The 18,379-nt window shown below is 49.4% G+C and overlaps 1 protein-coding gene across 1 annotated transcript in view; it reads left to right on the forward strand.

Moving 5' to 3' along the window:
• SLC37A1 (solute carrier family 37 member 1) overlaps positions 1-18,379 on the forward strand; it is a 198,728-nt gene that overhangs the window by 143,280 nt on the left and 37,069 nt on the right. Inside the window, exons 14-18 of the mRNA XM_086935868.1 lie at positions 2,038-2,123; positions 8,587-8,635; positions 10,543-10,616; positions 13,664-13,742; positions 17,173-17,270. Of these exons, the coding sequence (XP_086791994.1) occupies positions 2,038-2,123; positions 8,587-8,635; positions 10,543-10,616; positions 13,664-13,742; positions 17,173-17,270 (386 nt within the window). The remainder of the gene's footprint in view (positions 1-2,037; positions 2,124-8,586; positions 8,636-10,542; positions 10,617-13,663; positions 13,743-17,172; positions 17,271-18,379) is intronic.

Raw genomic sequence — 18,379 nt, forward strand, 5'->3', positions numbered from 1 at the left:
TATCTGTCTCCCTCCCTACTGCTATCTGTCTCCCTCCCTCTATCTGACTCCCTCCCTCTATCTGTCTCCCTCCCTCCTCCTATCTGTCTCCCTCCCTCCCTCTATCTGTCTCCCTCCCTCCCTCTATCTGTCTCCCTCCTTCCCTCTATCGGTCTCCCTCCCTCTATCTGTCTCCCTCCCTCCCTCTATCTGTCTCCCTCCCTCCCTCTATCTGCTGTTTCCGCCCCTCTGCCTCCGCCCCTTTGTCTCCCTCCCTCTGTCTCCCTCCCTCCATCTCCCTCTGTCTCCCACCCTCTGCTTGTCACCCTCTGCCTGTCACCTCACCCCAGCTTCCCGGGCAAACACACAGCCGCACCACCCAAGTACTTCGCAGATCTTTAAAAGACCATTTACTTGTTAATGAGGCTTTGTTGTGAATCGCCCGGCCCCCATAGAGCAGAGTGTCTCAGAGTCCGCGCTGCTGCAGGGACACTCTTTCAAAGGAATGCCTCTTAATTAGCAGCAATTATGTGCTAAGTGCCCTTAATACTGGTGTCATTCCGTGACACACCCACCATTTGCAGGCGACACAGTACTGTCGGGACACACATTTTGGAGAGCTCTGCTGGTAGAGGAACTACTCCCCTTTAGTCCACAGGCACCGAACCAGCAGAGTCCGGTTTACTGACTTGCTGCTCCCCAGCGACTCCAACGTGGCATCTAAGCAAAAAGAGGTACATCAGCTCCAGAGGGTGAGATCTATCTCCCCACTGAGTGTGAAGACACCAGGACCTACCGGAGCCGTGCCGCACCAATACCTGGGGTACCGAACCTCTTGCAACCAACACCAAGACGAAGAGTCTAATCAGGACTCTAAGTGCCCAGGAAGCAAGCACCCGTCAAAGGGCAAAGAGACCCCTGGGACCCACTTACCGCGTGGCCCAGCTGTTTGGGATGTCTCTGCAACCTGCCTGCCCCTGAGTGCAAAGACATCTTGCCGCACGCCACCCGGCTCACCTATCTGCTCTTCACCTAGCCCGTCCGGCCGGTGTACCCATGAACCAGCTGATCTGCTACCAATGACCTCAGCACCCTGCTCTCGATAATCAGCTGGTGGAACATTGAACCTGGCCTTGCTACTTACCTTAATCCAGAAGGGGAACCTCGAGATCCAACTGTGTGATTTTATGTGTACATTTCGATTTTTTCCCATAGACTTCTATGTTGCGCCATTGTGCAAAAGAGTGTTATTTTGCAAACTTTGAAAATCCATGTCTTAAAAAGTACTTACTTTAAAACTAAGTTCTTGGTCTGAAAAAAGTATTTAAAAATCACTGTTATTTTTCTAAATTGGTCTCAGATTTATTCTTGAGTGTATGTCTCATTTAGTGCCTCTGTGAGTACAACAAATGCTTAACACACCCTCCCGATAAGCCCAAGGGCTCACCCGCACTACCACAAATAGAGCGTTAGTATTATCGACTACTTCTGTAGACCAATCTGGGACCAACTGGACTCTCGTGCAGTGTACATCGTTTTAGTGCACCATAGAGAGAGACAGCCTCCTACACCCTCAAACAGGAGAACACTCTTACTTAAACACCTCAGACTAGACACTACTGAATCACCCTGCCACAGAAACTCCTCCAAACCTCAACACCTTCAGATTGCAGTACCCTCAAACCTCAACACCTTCAGATTGCACCCCTTCAAACCCCAAAGTCTTCAAACGTCAGCACCCTTAAACTTGATCACTCTCAGGCTAAAGCACCCTCAAACAAAAACCTCACAATTAAACTCAGTTTCAAACTCTCTTAACACCAATAGAACCTCGAACATAACTTTACAGAGCTCTGTTTGCAAAGATCGTGTGGCAGTAAATATTGTAAGTTTAAAACACCTTTCGAAACAGCTACATTGCAGTACACAAAATGTTTTGTAAAGAAATCCAACTGACCCTTCCTGCCCAGTTGCAGGCTGTGCTTGGTGTGGCTCACCCGCTGGTGGTGTTTTGGGGGATGTGACCTCTCCTGAGAGCCCTTTGTTTCTCTCTCACAGGTGGGATTCTGGCCGGGCTGTTATCAGACAAACTGCACAAGAGGGCGTCCACCTGTGGCCTGATGTTACTGTTTGCAGCACCCACAGTAAGTTGCTTCTAAGCACTTGGAGTGCTAGAGGTTTGTCTATGTTGACTGTAGGCGGAAAGAGCCTGGGTGGGCCCTCGGGTTACACACTGCATGCCAGCCTTGGGGCCACTTGCAAACACTGACACCTCATGTATTAGTACATCTACACAGGCATTGGTTTCTGTTACTGGTGCACTTACACAGCAGAGCACAAGACCTGCTTACAAACGCACTTACACAGGCGGAGGCTTGACTACTTTGAGACACAGTCAGACACTTCACTGTTACTGCTCAGACTCAGAGGTTACCTCTCACACACACCCTTGGTTACTCGTGAGATATGGAGATTTAGTTATCTCTTCTCACACACAGACAGAGGCTTGGTAACTTGGCACACAGTCTGAGGCATGACTACTTTGAGACACAGTCAGAGACGTGGCTGTTACTCTTATGACACAGACAGTGGCTTGGTAACTTTTCAAAGTCAGCCGAGGCTTTGTTACTTGTGAGACACACCCAGACTTGGGTGTGGGTGTTTCTTCTCACACCCAGAGGCTGGGTTGCTCCTGAGACACAGGTAACAAAATAAATGGTCACTTACCTGTAGGAGTAGTTTTGCAGCTTGAATATGTTTCTGGATTCTCATGCTGTGCATTATTCCACCATCTAGTGGTTGGCTCCGGAATTGCCTCTTTCTAGTCGACCATTTGGTGCTATGTTCAATTGTGCATCCTCCTGATGTAAGGCATAATTCCCTGAAGCCTCTATGCACGCTCACCATCATCTGATTCCCCCCCTTTGGTGAATTGTACCCTCCCTTGGGCTTCCTATATCTTAGGATACATTCCATCCATGTCCTAGTTCCAAATCACCTTCTTTTGAGGAAGGTGGGAGGGTTGCATGAGAATCCAGAAAACTCTTCACACTGCAAAACTTTTCCAACAGGTCAGTAACTATTTTGTTTTTCAATGAGGATAATTTCTGGATTCATCTGCTGTGCACTGATTTCGCAGCTGTAGTCTCCCCTCTTGGGGGCTGAGTTGAGGCCTCTGTGTTGACTTGCAGGTCCTCATGGCAGTGATTTGTGAAGGTGTGCTTGCATGACCACGTGGCTGCCATGCAGATGTCGTCTATGAAAGCTAGCATTGCCCCTTGTTTCCTTGTGGAGTTTGTCCCCGGTTCCTCTCCCAGTAGCACCCCTGCAGCCTTGTAGCATGTTCGGGGTGTTTGCACCTTCCTTCTTGTGATGGTCCCCTCTGTGACTGGTGAATTGCATTTGATGCTGCATTGGAAATAAAGAATTGGATTCCCTTCCTAGTTTGTCTGGTCTCCTCCTGCTTGTACATGGTTGCGCTCATGACGTCAGGCGTGTGTAGTCCCTTTCCACTTGCGTGTCTGATTGTTGGAAAAACGTTGGCGAATGTAAGGTTTGGTTGATATGGAAGTGTGACATTACTTTTAGGAGGAATTGTGGGTTTATCCCCTTAGCCACCCTGACCCTACCCCTCTGCAGGTAGGGTTCTTATGCGGTGAGTACCTGTCATTTGCTGACTGCGTAATGCCTTGATGGTGATTGCGAAGGCTGTCTTGAGTGTTAAGTATTCGAGTCCCGCCTCGTGCATAGGTTCAAAGGGCGCTTTCGTTAGGTGTGTCGGTACAATATCCGCATTCCATATGGTTGTGGGCACTGACCTTGGCTGTGCTATTCATCGAGGGATGTTGGGATGACTGGCGTATTGAAGAACCTTCTCCCCGTGATGTCACGTGTTTCCTCCACTATGGCTGACAAGTTCACTTTTAAGGAAGCCCAGGGGAGGGTTTCATATACAAGGTGAGTGAGGTATTTAACTCTACTAAAATCTTTTGTCCTGCTGTCCTTAAGTCTGTCTTTGTTACACCAATGGACAGACCTCTTCCGCGTCACGGTGTGGCACCTCTGTGTTGTAGGCTGAGCCCAATTAAGGAATCCCATACATCTTCAGGGAAGCCCTGGGTGGCGGATTCCAGGCCTCCAGGAGCCATGCCATTAGCCCCTGGTTGTTGGCACTGTGTGCTAAACCTGAACTTTTCCTGTTGTACACAAGTCCTGATGGCTGTTAGCCTGATTCCCCCCCTAAACCCCCACCCACAGATCAGACAACCGCTGTCTGTCCCACTGAGGGGCTTTCAGAAGGGGGGCCCTGGGTGTTTGCGCTTCTTTAGCACCAATGCTGTCAATGAAATGCATATACGAATACCCCTGCGCTATCTATACGTGGGGCATCCGGGGGTGACCCGTGCTGTGGGTGACTGGATGCAGACCCTTAGCATTTCTCGATTTCTTGCAGATGTGGTGATCTCCTCTCCTAGGAGGCAGCCTTTTCCACTTTATCTTGTTTTGGGTGCTGTTCATGTGAGGCGCCTCTTTCCCTGTTTAGCCTCTTTCCCTGCTTAGTCTCTTTCCCTGCTTAGCCTCTTTCCCTGCTTAGCCTCTTTCCCTACTTAGTCTCTTTCCCTGCTTAGCCTCTTTCCCTGCTTAGTCTCTTTCCCTGCTTAGTCTCTTTCCCTGCTTAGCCTCTTTCCCTGCTTAGCCTCTTTCCCTGCTTAGCCTCTTTCCCTGCTTAGTTTTTTTCCCTGCTTAGTCTCTTTCCCTGCTTAGTCTCTTTCCCTGCTTAGCCTCTTTCCCTACTTAGTCTCTTTCCCTGCTTAGCCTCTTTCCCTGCTTAGCCTCTTTCCCTGCTTAGTCTCTTTCCCTGCTTAGTCTCTTTCCCTGCTTAGTCTCTTTCCCTGCTTAGCCTGTCCTGCCTGCTTTGGTGTTTTGAACTCCTGTCAGGTGCATGCCTCTATGGGTATGTTTCTCTGATGATCCCATCTCGATATCTCCTGAGCTAGTCTGGACAGCACATGTGACCCTGTTTCTCCTTGCTTGTTGAAATAAAACAGGGGTTGTGCTGTCTTTCTGGATTGAGCCATTTTCCCCCCTGACCTGTGCCTAGAAGGCCTTCAGGGTTAAGATGGCGCCCTTTATTTCCATCACCCCTTGGGGAATAGACTCCCTTTTCGTCCCCATATTGCTGCTCCATCTCGTCCGGCTGCGGATAGCCATGCCCGTTGAGTGGTGCGTTGGAGGTAGCTCTGCGTCACTGCGTGGAGGCCAGCCTCTCCATCTCGCGTCCCTCCTTCTTCATCCTCTTGCTTCCCTTGTCCGGTGAGGGCGCCATGGCACCGGGTCCCAGGCTCTCTCTTGTGCAATGGTGACAATGATGGAGTCTGCCGCTGGGTTGGTGGGGTCCTGAAAGGAGTTTCTGTCCTTGTTCTCACCCCTCGGTGTTTCTGCTCTTCCTGTACCGGCTTCTTGAAGCCTCTCTATCCTGGTCCCAGGTGCGAGGTAGCATTGGGAGGTCATGGTTTCCCTCTGTGATGGAAGCAGAGTTCCAAGTAGCAAAGATTCTCTTCCAAGTGGACCCTGTAGGTACCCGTAGCCTTGCATACTGCACTGCCATCAGGTGAGGGCTTTGAAGGAGTAAGCGTCAACCCCAAATGTAGCCTTACGGCTAGAGCGGTCGACCTTGAAACTGGGGAACTGGGTTCGAGTCTCAGCAAGGACGCTCAACATCCTGTGATTCTGGGCAAATCACTTCATCTCCCTGTGCCTAACAAAAAATGAATGTGTCCATCTGTAAAGAAACGGGTGCTATCTAATGCGCTCTGATACCCGATATCTTCGGGTCTAGTTTGCGTTATATAAAACTCTAAAAAATAACATTAAAAAATATCCTGTCAAAATCCTGCCACCCATCTTTGATGCTTCTAGGTCCTGGGATGAGCCTTGCTCAGAGTGGCCTGTCTCCTAATCCCCTTCTTCCTAGAAGATTTTCTCTTCCTCCTCTTCTTGGGCTCAGGCGTCCTAGGGAGTTCCGTCTATGGATGCTCTTCTTCACGGGCGATGGTCTTCTACGCCCTTCAGGGATTCAGAAGTCTCAAACTCTTTTTATCTTCCTCACCAGTGCTTTCATCTGGGCCTAAAGGTGGTGCGTCTTCTTTTTAATGCTAAGAAGCCTTTGCCAATGTCAAAGCCTCTTTCTCTGGCTCCTTCTCCCTCTCACATTCTGAACCCCTTTTCGGAGTTGGGTCTGGTTCTGGTGGTTTACCGCCAACGTTGTCCTTCGATTTTGTCTTGTAGTGTTCCTTCTGTTTTGATTTCCTTCAATCGCTTCTGTATCGGGGTGGTCTTCGAGGACTTGGAGTCCTAGGGTCTCGGCTTGGCCCGCTGCTCCTCGTGGTGTTACTTGTTGCTTCTTTGACTCTTTCCTTAGGCTTCCTTTTTAGTGCCTTTTCTTTTTCAAAGTCGTTAACAACCTCTTCGCTCTAGATTCTGCCCCTTGAGCCAGTTATATTTCCTGAGAATTCTCTTTATTGCTAGACAGTCCTAGGTCTCTCAGGGAGGGCGGCTTGTTCTATGGCTGTGTCATGGCATCATGTGCAGTGGCGGCTGCTATTGGCTAAAAGTGGTGAGGCAGTGCGGGAACAATATTAAAAATAATAAAAGATCACGTGCCTGCCGCCCGCTGCCTCGATGCTCTTCATTCTCCCAAACTCCCCTGCGCCAATCCTGACACTGCTCTCATGCTGGTAAAAATAGGGAGATACCGTTTACCACGCATCCATTTCAACATGGTACTATTACATTGTGGTTTTCACTACGCAAGTCGTTACATCAACTTGCACCGGAGGGCGCTGTAGACTAAGGAATAGTGTAAATTACTGTTTCCAACACCTTCCCTACTGTTTGTAGACTGGAGTTGGGATAGTAATTACACTATTGCTAAGTCCAGCGCCCTCCAACGGAAGTCGATGTAATGACGTGCGCTTTGAAAACCGCGATCTGACGTGCGCTTTGAAAACCGCGATCTAACAGACCACGTTGAAATGGCCCTCGTTGTATCATCATACATCCGCAAAAATATTACCCAGCATGAGAGAAGCTCCGGGATTGGTCTGAGCAGGCTGGTTTTGTGTTCCTACAGGAACTGAAAGCCTGTGCCTGCTGCACTGCACCCGGCTGTACAGCTCAGCTCGAGTTTGAGCCTGGAGAAATTCTAAGTGCACATGTTGGTTTGGCCGTCCTAAGACAGTGACCACCACTCCTCCCGGGTTGCTGCTGTCAAAGGATTGCCCGCCCCCAAGACTCGGCTTCGTGATAATACAATTATTGTGTTATCATTTTACTTTTAATGTTTTCGTCTGCCGGCTCCAGCAGTGGGGTGACGCTCTTCCGCCATAACAGTGGAGCTGCCGCTGATCATGTGCCCACCTCGGGTTCTCTTTGGTCTTTGGGCAGGAACTCAGCACACAGACCGCATCCCTCCGAGCTTTGGTCATTCAGTTGACAGCGGTTACACACCTCTGACTCTCCTGGGTGACCTTCTTGTGTCTCTTTGGACAGAATATAAAGGCAGTGTGTGCCATCCTCGATGTCTCCCTTTCCTCAGATGTTGATTCTCTGTTTGATGCGGTCAAGATCCTTTCGATGCCTGTCGCTGGCTATGCATTTCCTCGTATTTTCAGTTCTTTTCCACTGTTGCCTCTGTGGAATTTGCCTTTGGTTGTTTCATGGTTCCAGGACTCTCAGTTGTGCTTCCAGTCCATGGCAGACAAGCATGCGCAGGGGGTTGTGGGGTGTAACCCTTATGTCATAGAAGGATGGACCTAGCACCAAATGGATGACAATGGTCTGAGGGAGAAATGAACAGAGGCTAGAAAGAGAGACTCCAGACCCGACCACTAGATGGCGGAATAAAGCGCAGCATGTGAATCCAGATACATTCACACAGCACAAGGCCTGCTTACTCTTTCATCAACACAATAACAGGCCCAGTGCCTCACATTCAGACAGAGGCTGTATTGATCCTCCGACACGGACAGAAGCTCGATTACTACTCACAGACGCGGGGAGGCTGGTTACTCCTCGGACTGACTGCAGTTTGGTTACTTCTTAGGCAGACAGAAGTTTGATTCATTCTCACACACATAAAGAGTCTCGGTTACATTTTTTCACACACAGACAGAGGCTCAAATATTCCTCATACACTTTACTCCTCCTTCGGTTACACAGCTGCAGGCTTGGTTACTGCTTATCTTACATAAGCACAGGGCCCGATTCACAAAGGGCCTCCGTACTCGTGGTAGAGGCCCCGCAGTCATGGTAGGGTGCCAGCACCCGCGACAGGGCCCCGCAGTCATGGTAGGGTGCCAGCACCCGTGACAGGGCCCCACAGTCCTGGTAGGGGGCCCGCAGTTGTGGTGGCGGCCACGCATGAGTGTGCAGCCCCGCCACGACTCTGGGGCCCACACCACGAGTGCGGAGGCCCTTTGTAAATCACGCCCACAGTGTCAATACATCCTCCCTTGTACAATGAACAGCCCACATGCTCCTTTTATTAAACACAGCAGATTTCTACCAGCCCTCGCTCTGCCTAAACTCTGTGTTCTCTCGTTACAGCTTTACGTCTTCTCGTCAGTCAGTAAGATGGGGATGGCAGCGACCATGGGTGAGCACTTGTCCTTTGTTGAAGATGTGCATTGAGGGGGAAGCCCTTGGGCCGCATGTACAGGCTGAGGAACTATGAGTAGGACCTGGCCAGCATGTTTGCTTTCATCATGTTATGGGAAACACTAAATATTCAAAAAAGAGCAGAGCAGTGTTGGCCCTAGGTCAGCCGCACTGGAGTTAGTGTCTAATAAGTCAATAAGTAGTGTCCAGCCCATGTGGTTTAACTGCCCTGACACCACTACATATGTACAAGAAATTTTGATAAAGAGTGAACACCTGAAGTATTTGTTATACAATCTAAATCTCAAAGTACAGATTCATTCACAAAATAATCAGGTGTTGATTTATGGCATTGGGTGATCACGTGTTGATTGATGGTGTTGGATAATCAGGTGTTGATTGATCGTGTTGGATGATCATGTGTTGATTGATTGTGTTGTATGATCAGATGTTGATTGATGGTGTTGTATGATCAGATGTTGATTGATGGTGTTGGGTGATCAGGTGTTGATTGAGGGTGTTGCATGATCGGGTGTTGATTGATGGTGTTGCATGATCGGGTGTTGATTGATGGCGTTGGATGATGGCATTGGATGATCTGGTGTTGATTGATAGTGTTGGATGATTGGGTGTTGATTGATGGTGTTGGATGATCGTTTGTTGATTGATGGCGTTGAACGATGGCGTTGGATGATCGGGTGTTGATTGATGGCGTTGGATGATCAGGTGTTGATTGATGGCGTTGGATGATCAGGTGTTGATTGATGGTATTGGGCGATCGTGTGTTGATTGATGGTGTTGGATGACCGTTTGTTGATTGATGGTGTTGTATGATCAGATGTTGAGTGATGTTGTTGGATGATCGGGTGTTGATTGATGGTGTTGTATGATCAGATGTTGAGTGATGTTGTTGGATGATCGGGTGTTGATTGATGGTGTTGTATGATCAGATGTTGAGTGATGTTGTTGGATGATCGGGTGTTGATTGATGGTGTTGGATGATCAGATGTTGATTGATGGTGTTGTATGATCAGGTGTTGATTGATGGCGTTGGATGATCAGGTGTTGATTGATGGTATTGGGCGATTGTATGTTGATTGATGGTGTTGGATGACCGTGTGTTGATTGATGGCGTTGGATGATGGTGTTGTATGATCAGATGTTGATTGATGGTGTTGTATGATCAGATGTTGATTGATGGTGTTGGATGACCGTGTGTTGATTGATGGCGTTGGATGATGGGGTTGTATGATCAGATGTTGATTGATGGTGTTGGATGACCGTGTGTTGATTGATGGCGTTGGATGATGGCGTTGTATGATCAGATGTTGATTGATGGTGTTGTATGATCAGATGTTGATTGATGGTGTTGGATGTTCCATGACAGCTGGTGGTGGTCAGTGAATAGTCCTACTATGTCCAGTGAGGTGGGAATGGGGTGGTGGGGTGTTGGATTAAGTTGGGGGACACTGGCAGTTTCTAGTGTGACATTAGATACTGTGAGCACCTTGAAGGTTGGCGATGGCGGGTGTTTGATGGTAGTAGGTACTGTGTGGCAGCTGCTGGTGGTCCATTGGGTCCTGGGTGCATTTGGGAGGTTGGTGATTGGGTTTTGATGGATGCAGTCCGCAGTCAGTTGCAATAGCTATTGGGTAATGGATGCTGTTCTTGGGTCCACTGGGGAGGTTGAAGACGGGTTGTAGGTTGTTGTCTGTGGGCACTCTTTGGTGGTTGGTGGTGATCATTGAATGATGTGTACTTGGTTGGTGGGTGATTGCCTGTCTGGGGTGTCAGCTGAAGATCATGGAGAGCACTGGTGGGCACGCTGTTCCCATAGGGAGCTTCAGTACTGCCTGCCCTGCAGATGGTGGTGAGGCGGAGACTTCATCTGTTTTGTCTTTGTAGGGATGCTGCTGGTCTGTGGAGCTCTGGTGAATGGCCCCTACTCTCTAATCACCACGGCTGTCTCAGCAGACCTGGTAAGTTCTGTTTTCAACATGACATCAGTCCTCTTTGTGTCAATGCTTCCCTTGGCGCACTGTGGCCTCACCAGCATTATCCGCCTCACTATGTTCCAAACCATGCTTTCACCCCAGAGAGCTGAAGCCGCCCCGTCTTCTCTGTGACCCTGGTCACCAGCCAGCCTTGGGACTGAGACCCTCACACTCTTTTCACCAATCCACCTGCTGCAGGTCCTGACCACACAGTACTTTCTACACTCCATGCTGTAGCTGCACCAGTCAGGGCACTCCCTTTCTTGTTGTCACGCTCTCCGGTGCCTCATCTCTACAGGCCAATCAACTTGTTACATTTACCGTCAATGCTGTTCGCACCAGCATCCCAAGCTTTGATTTTTATTTTTATCATTTGTAAAGCGCATGGTTACCCCACCAGTGTGTCCCTGCGCTAGGATTAGGACTCCCAATAAGAGCAACAGGAGAGGCTCTACCCAGGCTCTACAGAAGAGTGAACCCCTCCATGCCCTTGCCTTCCCTGTGTGCCTATTGTCGCTTCTGCAGCCTTAGCACTGCCTGCTTCCTCCATCACCTTGGCCCACCTTCACGTCTTCTGCTCTTTGTTGGCCCCCTTGTCCCTACCTCAACGCTTTTCTATTGCATTTCTCCTTCACATGCTCGTTGGGCCCATACCTGGTCACTGTCCACCCTCAGTCTGCACTTGCCCTCCTTCACATTGCTGGGGTTTTTACACCGTTTTCCATTTGAATAAACATAGCACATGGACTAATGTAATGGTTTTTAAATCACTTATCACTCCCCCACGGCCATCACTTAGCTTTAGAAGTGCATCCCTTTCTCCAGGTGTAGGCCCGCCCTCTATCAAACCAAGTTTTTAGCGGGCGAGGACAGCTGATGAGGAAGCATGACACCGGGCGGTGTGTGAGGCCAGTCCGTAACTTTTTATGAGATGCCCCCACTGGTCGTGCATCCCTACAGAACTCTGTAGATACACATAGGAATTGATTCAAGGGGCAGCCCACTTTTGTGTATTCAAAAGTCAGAAAACCCCAGCTGTGTAGGAATGTTCCTTCTTTAGGGTGAGTCCCCTCACCCGCCAGAGGTGGCATGCTTCATCTTTGGGATTCTCCTCGCACCGTGACAACTGATCGTGGTGCCGGCTACAACCCCCTCTCTGACAAGGAGCAGCTCTTTGGATATTTTAAAAGAGTTAATAGAAACCTAACGGTGAGCTAAGGGGCGATGAGGCACTCACAGTGTACAATAAGTGGAGAAAGTGTTATAAAACTGGCTCCAGGGCAGGCATACAACTTTATTTGTGCGTGCCTGGGTCAGGATTAAAAAAAGAGAGTAGTGACACTGGGACCGATTCACAGAACTAACTTAGGACAAAATCCTAAACTTACTACTTTTGGTATTCACAGAAGGTAGGATTTTGTCTTAAGTTTGTCTTAAGACAGACTTAAGACATACTTAAGTTAGGATTTTGTCTTAAGTCTGTCTTAAGACAAACTTAAGAGAAAATCCTAACTTCTGTGAAAACCAAAAGTAGTACGTTTAGGATTTTGTCTTAAGTTAGTTCTGTGAATCGGGCCGAAGGTGTGCCTGCCCTGGAGCCAGTTGTAAATCACTTTCTCCGCTTATTGCTCGCTCTGCAAGCCTCATCACCCTTTAGCTTACCATAGGGTTTCTACCAATTCTCTTAAAATAACCGAAGAGTTCCTCCTTCCAGTAGCGGCTGATAGAGAAGTGTCTGTGTAGGGGTTTCAGGGTCTGAACAGACAGAGGTAGGATTATGGCAGGAGTAAGGGAGGAGGTACAAGAGGTGGAAACAATGCTAGGGCCTTGAGTATGGTAACAATGCACAGATCCAAACAGGAGCAATAGCTTACTCAAACTGGTACATACTTCTCCCTGACACCAGATCCAAGCTACCAAGCATGGCCGCCTGCCGGTTGAAGCGGTTTGATGGCAGTTGACCAGAGCGTTTACCTTTAATTCATTACTTGCATAATTCATTGTGTAATCCATTAACCATTCGTGGAAGTGGGTTGGATTGCAAAGTTTGTGTGATGTTTTAGGAAGATTGGGATTGATTCTGGTTGTGAAACTCATTTAAATATGAAAAGAGGAGACGTGGCCAAGACCCAAGGAAAACGGTATCCAAAGTATTTGTTTCACTATTTCACAATGAAAAATACGCGCAAAACACACTTTGATTAACAGTAGAGAGCCATCTAACTCCACTTAAATTGCATTTAAAGGTTCCCTGCCAATAAATTGTGCGATCTTATTTGAAGCTTAGTAGGAGGAAAAATAGTTACTCTAAGCTGCAAATATTGTGACCATATGTCTAAACTGCACTGTAGGAAAGTTAGCAAGCATAGGCAAAGCCAATAGGGCCCGCCTATGAGAAATATTGGCAGTGACAATGTATTGAAGTCAAGCTACACAGGAAAAGTAAATAGACGACAGAGGGTGACAGGTGGGAAAGCACACAGACAACAAAGGGGGGTGGTGAAGCAAGAACAGCAACAGGGAGGGAGGGCGAAGAGAGAAACATATGGGGAAAAAAGAAGTACATGAGGGAGACAGCTGGAAAACACATGCACTCTGATAGAGTGCTTAACTAAAAAGTAGCACCTGAAAAGGGAACAGTGCCAGACACAGGTAATAAGTCCATGCTGCAGGACAGAGGCAAACACCAGGAGGGGACAGGAAGTCAAGGAAAGCTAACCAATAAAAAGAAAGTAAATGACAATGGCAATAAAGCCAACCCATTATACAGGGTTTAAGCTCACTGTAAGCTAACAGTGTATCACAGCAGGCAGCTCATGCGTTGCCTTAAGCGAGACCTAAAAATGAAACCCAGCTGACTAGGTCACGTTGGGGTCATATCACTGGCTCCCCAGCTTTGTCCCGGTCACCCTTCTCTGGTTGGCTCATCTACTCCCTCCCTGGTGCCCCCTGCTGTGGATGCTGATCCAAGGAGTAGATAGTATTGCTGGGCCCCTGAGTCAGACTGTGACAATCTTTCTGTTTCTCCACAGGGAACTCACAAGAGCCTTAAAGGAAATGCAAAGGCGCTCTCCACGGTGACTGCCATCATTGACGGGACGGGGTCTGTAGGTGAGTCTGTTAATATCTACATACCCGTGCCTGTAGGTGAGCATTTGCACTTGAGTGTCTGCACCCAGGTTCTGTAGATGTGTCTGTACTCAGTTCTGTAGGTGAGCGTCTGCACCCCGCTCAGTAGGTGAGCATCTGTACTTGTGTCTGCACCTAGGTTCTGTAGATGAGTGTCTGTACTCAGGTCTGTAGGTGTGCGTCTGCACCCCGCTCTGTAGACGAGTGTCTGTACTCAGGTCTGTAGGTGAGTGTCGATACTCGGGTACAAAGGCGAGTATCTGTACTCGGGCCTGTGGGTAAGCATCTGCACCCCAGGTCTGTAGATGAGTGTCTGTACTCGTGTTTGTATGTGAGCATCTGTACCCCAGGTCTGTAGGTGTGCATCTGCACCCTGCTCTGTAGACGAGTGTCTGTACTCTATCCTGCAGTGGGTATCACACTGCTCTTGATTGTTAAAGGGGCAGTGCTGTACACTGCAGTGGGTATCATACTGCTCGTGATTGTTAAAGGTGATGCCCTGTACCCTGCAGTGGGTATCACACCGCTCGTGATTGTTAAAGGGGCCTCGCTGTACCCTACAGTGGGTATCACACCGCTCGTGATTGTTAAAGGGCTGCGCTGTACCCTGCAGTGGGTATCACACTGCTCGTTATTGTTAAAGGGGCCGCGCTGTACCGTACAGTGAGTATCACACCGCTTGTGATTGTTAAAGGGGACGTGCTGTACCCTACAGTGAGTATCGCACCGCTTGTGATGGTTAAAGGGGCCGCACTGTACCCTTCAGTTGGTATCACACCGCTCGTAATTGTTAAAGGTGCCGCACTGTACCCTACAGTGGGTATCACGCCACTCGTGATTGTTAAAGGGGCTGCGCTGTACCTTGCAGTGGGTATCACACCGCTTGTGATTATTAAAGGGGCCGTACTGTACCCTGCAGTGGGTATCACAATGCTAGTGATTGTTAAATTGGCTGCAATGTACCCTGCAGTGGGTATCACACTGCTCGTGATTTTTAAATGGGCCGCGCTGTACCCTGCAGTGGGTATCACACCGCTCGTGATTGTTAAAGGGACCGCGCTGTACCCTGCAGTGGGTATCACACCACTCGTGATTGTTAAAGGGGACGTGCTGTACCCTACAGTGACTATCACACCGATTGTGATTGTTAAAGGGGCCTCGCTGTACCCTGCAGTGGGTATCACACCACTCGTGATTGTTAAAGGGGACGAGCTGTACCCTACAGTTGGTTTCACGCTGCTTGTGATTGTTAAAGGGGCTGCACTCTATCCTACAGTGGGTATCACATCGCTCGTGATTGTTAAAGGGGCCCCACTGTACCCTACAGTTGGTTTCACGCTGCTTGTGATTGTTAAAGGGGCCGCACTCTATCCTTCAGTGGGTATCACACTGCTCGTGATTGTTAAAGGTACCCCACTGTACCCTACAGTGGGTATCACACCGCTCGTGATTGTTAAAGGTACCCCACTGTACCCTACAGTGGGTATCACATCGCTCGTGATTGTTAAAGGGGCCCCACTGTACCCTACAGTTGGTTTCACGCTGCTTGTGATTGTTAAAGGGGCCGCACTCTATCCTTCAGTGGGTATCACACTGCTCGTGATTGTTAAAGGTACCCCACTGTACCCTGCAGTGGGTATCACACCGCTCGTGATTGTTAAAGGTACCCCACTGTACCCTACAGTGGGTATCACGCCGCTTGTGATTGTTAAAGGGGCTGCACTCTACCCTGCAGTGGGTATCACATCGCTCGTGATTGTTAAAGGGGCCCCACTGTACCCTACAGTTGGTATCACACCGCTTGCGATTGTTAAAGGGGACGTGCTGTACACTGCAGTGGGTATCATACTGCTCGTGATTGTTAAAGGTGATGCCCTGTACCCTGCAGTGGGTCTCACACCGCTTGGGATTGTTAAAGGGGACGTGCTGTACCCTACAGTGGGTATCACACCGCTTGTGATTGTTAAAGGGGACGTGCTGTACCCTACAGTGGGTATCACACCGCTTGTGATTGTTAAAGGGGACGTGCTGTACCCTACAGTGGGTATCACACCGCTTGTGATTGTGAAAGGGGACGTGCTGTACCCTACAGTGAGTATCACACCGCTTGTGATTGTTAAAGGGGACGTGCTGTACCCTACAGGGGGTATCACACCGCTTGTGATTGTTAAAGGGGACGTGCTGTACCCTACAGTGGGTATCACACCGCTTGTGATGGTTAAAGGGGCCTTACTGTACCCTGCAGTGGGTATCACACCGCTCGTGATTGTTAAAGGGGCCCCTCTGTACCCTACAGTGGGTATCACGCCACTTGTGATTGTTAAAGGGGACATGCTGTACCCTACAGTGAGTATCACACCGCTTGTGATGGTTAAAGGGGCCGCACTGTACCCTACAGTGGGTATCACGCCGCTCGTGATTGTTAAAGGGGCCGCACTGTACCCTGCAGTCGGTATCACACCGCTCGTGATTGTTAAAGGTGCCCCACTGTACCCTACAGTGGGTATCACGCCGCTTGTGATTGTTAAAGGGGACATGCTGTACCCTACAGTGAGTATCACACCACTTGTGATGGTTAAAGGGGCCGCAATGTACCCTACAGTGGGTATCACACCGCTTGTGATTATTAAAGGGGCCGCACTGTACCCTGCAGTGGGTATCACAATGCTAGTTATTGTTAAATTGGCTGCAATGTACCCTGCAGTGGGTATCACACCACTCGTGATTGTGAAAGGTGCCCCACTGTACCCTACCGTGGGTATCACGCCGCTTGTGATTGTTAAAGGGGCCGCACTGTACTCTACAGTGGGTATCACGCCGCTTGTGATTGTTAAAGGGGACATGCTGTACCCTACAGTGGGTATCACGCCGCTCGTGATTGTTAAAGGGGCCGCACTGTACCCTACAGTGGGTATCACGCCGCTCGTGATTGTTAAAGGGGCCGCACTGTACCCTACAGTGGGTATCACGCCGCTCGTGATTGTTAAAGGGGCCGCACTGTACCCTACAGTGGGTATCACGCCGCTCGTGATTGTCAAAGGGGACGCGCTGTACCCTGCAGTGGGTATCACACCGCTCGTGATTGTTAAAGGGGCTGCTCTGTACCCGGCAGTGCCACCTTTCCTCTTCCTTAGGTGTGTGACCTTGTGTCAGGGCTGATAGTGAAGGGGTGAACTCTGCAAGGGGGTCAAGGGGTCAAGGGGGCAGTGAATAGGCATCAGTTGCCCAGAGTATCATTCCTTCTGTGAGGAGTGATGGTTGAAGGGGGTGGGTTACTCGGCAGCAGGTAGTCGACCTTAGTCCAGGGGTGTAGTTTGGAAGGAGATGTAACCTGTAGCAGTTATTCCATCTCTGGTCAGAGGTTTGTTACTCCTGAGGACAGCCTGTGCTGACTGCGTGTTTCATCCTTTAGGTGCTGCCCTCGGCCCCCTGCTGGCAGGACTCATCTCCCCCTCAGGATGGCACAATGTCTTCTACATGTTGATGGTGGCAGACGCCTGTGCGTTACTGGTGAGTTGGATAAAATCCTGCATGGCACACTGAAGACCCCCACAGACACCGAACTCTTGCACCTCTGAGTCATGTTCAAATACTGCAGCCCTCAGGTCTAGCACACGTGGTGTCATCTCCAGGGACACTTGACATGTGATAGTGCAGCAGGACTGGTTTAATCTACATGTAATCTAACCCTCAAGTGCAGCACAGTCTGGCCTCATCTTCAGATGCCACAACTCACACGTGGTGCACGCACTGGCCTCATCTTCAGATACCACAACTCACAAGTGCAGCACTCACTGGCCTCATCTTCAGATACCACAACTCACAAGTGCAGCACGCACTGGCCTCATCTTTAGATACCACAACTCATAAGTGCAGCACGCACTGGCCTCATCTTCAGATACCACAACTCACAAGTGCAGCACGCACTGGCCTCTTCTTCAGATACCACAACTCACAAGTGCAGCGCGCACTGGCCTCTTCTTCAGATACCACAACTCACAAGTGTAGCACGCACTGGCCTCATCTTCAGATACCACAACTCACAAGTGCAGCACGCACTGGCCTCTTCTTCAGATACCACAACTCACAAGTGCAGCGCGCACTGGCCTCTTCTTCAGATACCACAACTCACAAGTGTAGCACGCACTGGCCTCATCTTCAGATACCACAACTCACAAGTGCAGCACGCACTGGCCTCATCTTCAGATACCACAACTCACAAGTGCAGCACGCACTGGCCTCATCTTCAGATACCACAACTCACAAGTGCAGCACGCACTGGCCTCATCTTCAGATACCACAACTCACAAGTGCAGCACACTCTGGCCTCATCTTCAGATACCACAACTCACAAGTGCAGCACACTGTAGGCTTATCTTCAGACACCACAACTCACAAGTGCAGCACGCACTGGCCTCATCTTCAGATACCACAACTCACAAGTGCAGCACGCACTGGCCTCATCTTCAGATACCACAACTCACAAGTGCAGCACGGACTGGCCTCTTCTTCAGATACCACAACTCACAAGTGCAGCGCGCACTGGCCTCTTCTTCAGATACCACAACTCACAAGTGTAGCACGCACTGGCCTCATCTTCAGATCCCACAACTCACAAG

This window comes from Lissotriton vulgaris, chromosome 8, assembly GCF_964263255.1.
Source record: "Lissotriton vulgaris chromosome 8, aLisVul1.2, whole genome shotgun sequence".
In the NCBI taxonomy this organism is placed as follows: domain Eukaryota; kingdom Metazoa; phylum Chordata; class Amphibia; order Caudata; family Salamandridae; genus Lissotriton; species Lissotriton vulgaris.